Source organism: Plectrocnemia conspersa, unplaced genomic scaffold (assembly GCF_051122295.1).
Source record: "Plectrocnemia conspersa isolate PC_06_02 unplaced genomic scaffold, ASM5112229v1 ptg000014l, whole genome shotgun sequence".
Classification (NCBI taxonomy): Eukaryota; Metazoa; Arthropoda; class Insecta; order Trichoptera; family Polycentropodidae; genus Plectrocnemia; species Plectrocnemia conspersa.
The window spans coordinates 13,905,854-13,909,927 of record NW_028277178.1 but is presented as its reverse complement, the minus strand read 5'-3'; the positions used below and the strand labels follow the sequence as shown (position 1 = coordinate 13,909,927).

The 4,074-nt window shown below is 32.1% G+C and overlaps 1 protein-coding gene across 1 annotated transcript; it reads left to right on the top strand.

Moving 5' to 3' along the window:
• The first annotated feature begins 352 nt into the window (after positions 1-352).
• LOC148226274 (uncharacterized) lies at positions 353-3,811 on the top strand. The gene is made up of 3 exons (XM_088204292.1): positions 353-476; positions 543-645; positions 3,195-3,811. The coding sequence occupies exons 1-3, from the start codon at positions 444-446 to the stop codon at positions 3,743-3,745; spliced, it is 687 nt and encodes a 228-aa protein (XP_088060418.1). The 5' UTR covers positions 353-443; the 3' UTR covers positions 3,746-3,811.
• The last annotated feature ends 263 nt before the right edge of the window (positions 3,812-4,074 follow it).

Sequence of the window (4,074 nt, the reverse complement as noted above, 5' to 3'; positions counted from 1 at the left end):
CGCCGGCTCTGCCCATAGCAATTTGTCCTTCTATGTCTTTCTCCGAGATGGCCTTTTATTTCTAATATCCTCCTTCGATATTTTAAAAATCTGGTCACCTTAATTAAAAGATCGGTTCAAAGCTTTTTAAGCTTCATTTATTGGTCACCAACGACATATTTAATAAACAACACACTGCACAACCAAACTGTGTACAACGTAACAAACAAAATAACCAGGGTAATGCTCTTTGGGTTCACATAAACTGAAATCTTATTGATCACCTCAAAGGGATGTAGCGATCCGGGACTTATTTTTTTATCACTACACCACTGTCCATATGCCTCCCGCCCACATGAAACTGTGCGTCGGCATACGATGACGCGTCGTTTGACAACGTACTCTGCTTGTTTCTATCTTCAGTAAACGGTCAATCGCATCGCGACGCAGACATATACGATACGATGGATATAGATGAAAAAAAATTGATAGTTGAGGTAGGTTTCTCAATTTTCTATTGTATAAATGTTTTACATGGTCCATCATAATTTTTTTCATTCAAGGTTCATGTGAGGCCTGCTCTTTATGACAAAAGCCTAAACTCTTATAAACAAACAAACAAGAGGGATAGGTTGTGGACTGAAGTGGCCACTGCTGTTGAATGCAGTAAGTAAAAGAAAATTATCATATTCAGATTAATATGCAAAGGTATTAAATCGCATTAGGTCAATAAGTATTATCTTGCATTGATTTAGAACTAAGTCGTAACGTGAGAGTTTCAAGGACCATGTCTACTAAATGTATTCTTATCTCGCTACTAATACACACGCTGCGTGTTAAGGTTAAGTGTAAAACAAACTGAGTACGTCAGCGTACGATGCGTCATCGCATGTTAACTTGGGCCCGACGAGAAGACCAGCCGATGTAAATAACCGAGGCCCGAATATTTTTTTATGAAGCCAAAAAAACTGAGACGATCAATCGATAGATTTTATTTTTTTATATGAATAAAATAAATATTAAAATCCTTTTAATGCCAGATGTTTTTGTCATATATGTAGTATATGCGAAAACTGCCTAAGGTTTTAAATAAAAATTTTTTTTTTACTATTTTTCAAAAATTTGCTTGGGATCACTTTTTTTTAAAAAAAAAGTTTATTTCAATAATATAAATAATTTTACAGACATACTAATTATATATAATATACATGTTACTTTTTCATGTTAACAATTAGTTATTAGCTTAATTTAATAAAAAAAATAATATAAGACGTTTATAATTTAAGGAAAAAATTATAAACGTTCTGTCTTATTATATATAGTATCTTTGTAAAATTATTTATATTATTGAAATAAATGATTTCAGATAAAAAATGTTTTGCAAAATTTAGGTTTCTTTGTAAAATGATGCAATGACGTTAATTACCAAAACGCCCAAGTGTGCGAACTATGATTTGCGAGTCTTTAAATAATATATTCAGTTTAACGGGGGGGGGGGGGGCAACAACAATAAGCACTGGGGCTTGATTTTTCTCTCGGCAACCCTGCCTGTGTATGTTGTTTCTTGTTTACATACTTAATACGTCCCGTCAATCCGATGCGATATTATACGTTGCCATGACGGATGGTCACCGCAACGTATGAATTTTAATTCTCAGTTGATCGCGTTGAAGGCGCAGACACATAATGGATTTAAACATTAATAATGAAGGTATGTTTTCACTTTTTTATTGTACAAATATTTTAAAGGGACTATAATGGTTGTTGTTTTTGCAATCAAGGTTCAGTTGAGGTCTGATCTCTGTCAAGAAAATAAACAAGATAGTATTATTAATAAGATTATTTTTAACAAATTCGCCAAATATGGACTTATTATAAATATGGAGTATTTTTAACGACTCTTTTTGCTCTAGACAGGCGATAAAAGTAGAATTAAATATTTGTTATTGCGTAAGGTTGTTACCAGGAAAATGGTGTAAAATATTATGTTTCAGCGGAAATGCCTAATCTACTACAATCAGTAGAGACTAGAGGAAGTTTTAAGTTACTTTCCTATGCTTGTAGTGACTGATCTATTAGTATGAACACTACTATTTTGCAACCACAATTTTACAAATGGGCAGTTTGCAAATATTCCTACATCACTGTTATTTCCATAAGCATAAACATTAAGTATGTAGTTATATTTAGCACTAACTAAAGATTTTTTATAGTTTTAATAAAGAGATCCTGAATTTTTGGGTGTAAAAATGATTATATGTTTTCCATCAAGAGCCCCCCCTCCCCCCACACACAATTGGGCATTTGCTACTTTTGCATAAAATCATCAGCAACTGGATTATTGGAAGATAATATGGCTGCACAATTTATTTTATGGCACTGCAGATTTCATCGAGTATCTCATGGACTGTTGTCTGATTATTTATAGAGCTCTACGATGGTTGATCTACTTAATGATATGAATTTGTTTATAGAAGTTGAACTCTGGTGATCATGAAATCCAAATAGAAAATCAACCAATACCATTAAAACAAATAGACCACACGATGCAATCAGATCAACCAGTAGAAGAACCACACCAAGAAGATGCAGATCCTCGCAGAAAGACAAACCATGCTATAAAGCGTAAATGGCAAAAAAAAACGTGGAGGATACTGAGCAAAAGATTTTAAATATCCACAAAAACTCAAAAATCTGACAATAATGAAATTTTTTGATTAAGCTTAGTAGCAACTTTAAAAAGCCTTTCAAAAAAAATATCCTAGCTCGATTAAAAATTAGCAGTTGTACGAACTAGTATTTATTTAACAACCAATAATATGTTCACACCCGTCATATATTCAGAAAACGAAAATGATATATGATTATATAATATGTGTTAATAAAAAAGTATGTGTTGGTTTACGTTTTTTTTTTCATTTTTTTATAAATTATTAAAAAAATTTAGCTTCCTATTTCTTCAAGTAACGAATAAAGATAAAATGGATATATATTAATATTAATTCAAAACCTTACCTTAATGTCACAGCTAGACTTTCTCTCGTTGATATACTACTTCTCCTATAATTTATATTATCCTTCCTCATGTTTTATTTATTAGAGAATACAGCAGGGAAACTGTTTAATGCTCTACAAAGTATGTGATAATTTCTGAATTTCTCGCGTCTTTATAATAGTTGTGATATTTTAAAATAATGATTGTTTTTTGTTTTCAGATGTTGATCTCTGTAAAAAACGCTGGAGGTCTTTAAGGGACGTGTTTATAAAACACTATAAACTTTTAAGCAGTCCCAACAGATCGACTGTAGGAAAAAGAAAATCCTGGCCATTCTACAGCCAGTTAGATTTTTTGATTCCACATATAGAATTTAAAGAGTCTGCGGAAAACCTATCGGACCTAGACCAACCAGAACAATGTTGTAGTTGTCCTGAAAAAATTGGAGAGACTTCTGTGGAAAGTGAAATATTTGCAGTGATTGATGAAGCAGATCCACTGAAATTGGAACAAGCTAAACAACAAGATCAGCCAGTAGAAAATGCAAAACACCGCAGAATAACAATGGCAATGAGACGCAAGCGGAAAAGAATTTCTGAAGAAAATACAGAAAAGAAAATTATAAATATGACATTAGAAAAAAAATATGATAATGAATATTTCTGCTTAAGTTTAGTACCTACTATCAAACGACTTTGTCCTCAAAAAAATTCTTTAGCTCGAATAAAAATTCTGCAAATTCTATATGATATAGAATTTTCAGAACCATAAGTGATTTATTGCTACGCTTAAATGAAATATGATCTTAGTATATGAATATATAATTAAAAATTAAAAGTTTTCTGTGTTTAGTTAACCTTTCTCTCATAATACTTGTCCAGTATTTTTAGTCATTCATAAGCGGTAAACGTTGTATGGTATTGCATCGTAACCGGTGTAAAACCTCACGTGGCGTCACATTCCACTACCGCTGTGGCTCAAGAGGCACACAGCTGTATTTAGTCACATAGCACTCTGATGTTGTTCTTAAATGTAAATAATAATAATATATATATTTTCATATAGATTTTTGTTATGGCCAAAACTTGGCGGCGCTCTAG

Bases quoted from the DNA above. Each gene is read 5' to 3' on its own strand.
- LOC148226274 (XM_088204292.1), top strand. From the start codon at position 444: ATGGATATAGATGAAAAAAAATTGATAGTTGAG. The intron at 477-542 runs GTAGGTTTCTCA...TTTTCATTCAAG, and splicing joins AAAAAAAATTGATAGTTGAG to GTTCATGTGAGGCCTGCTCT. The intron at 646-3,194 runs GTAAGTAAAAGA...TTTTGTTTTCAG, and splicing joins GGCCACTGCTGTTGAATGCA to ATGTTGATCTCTGTAAAAAA.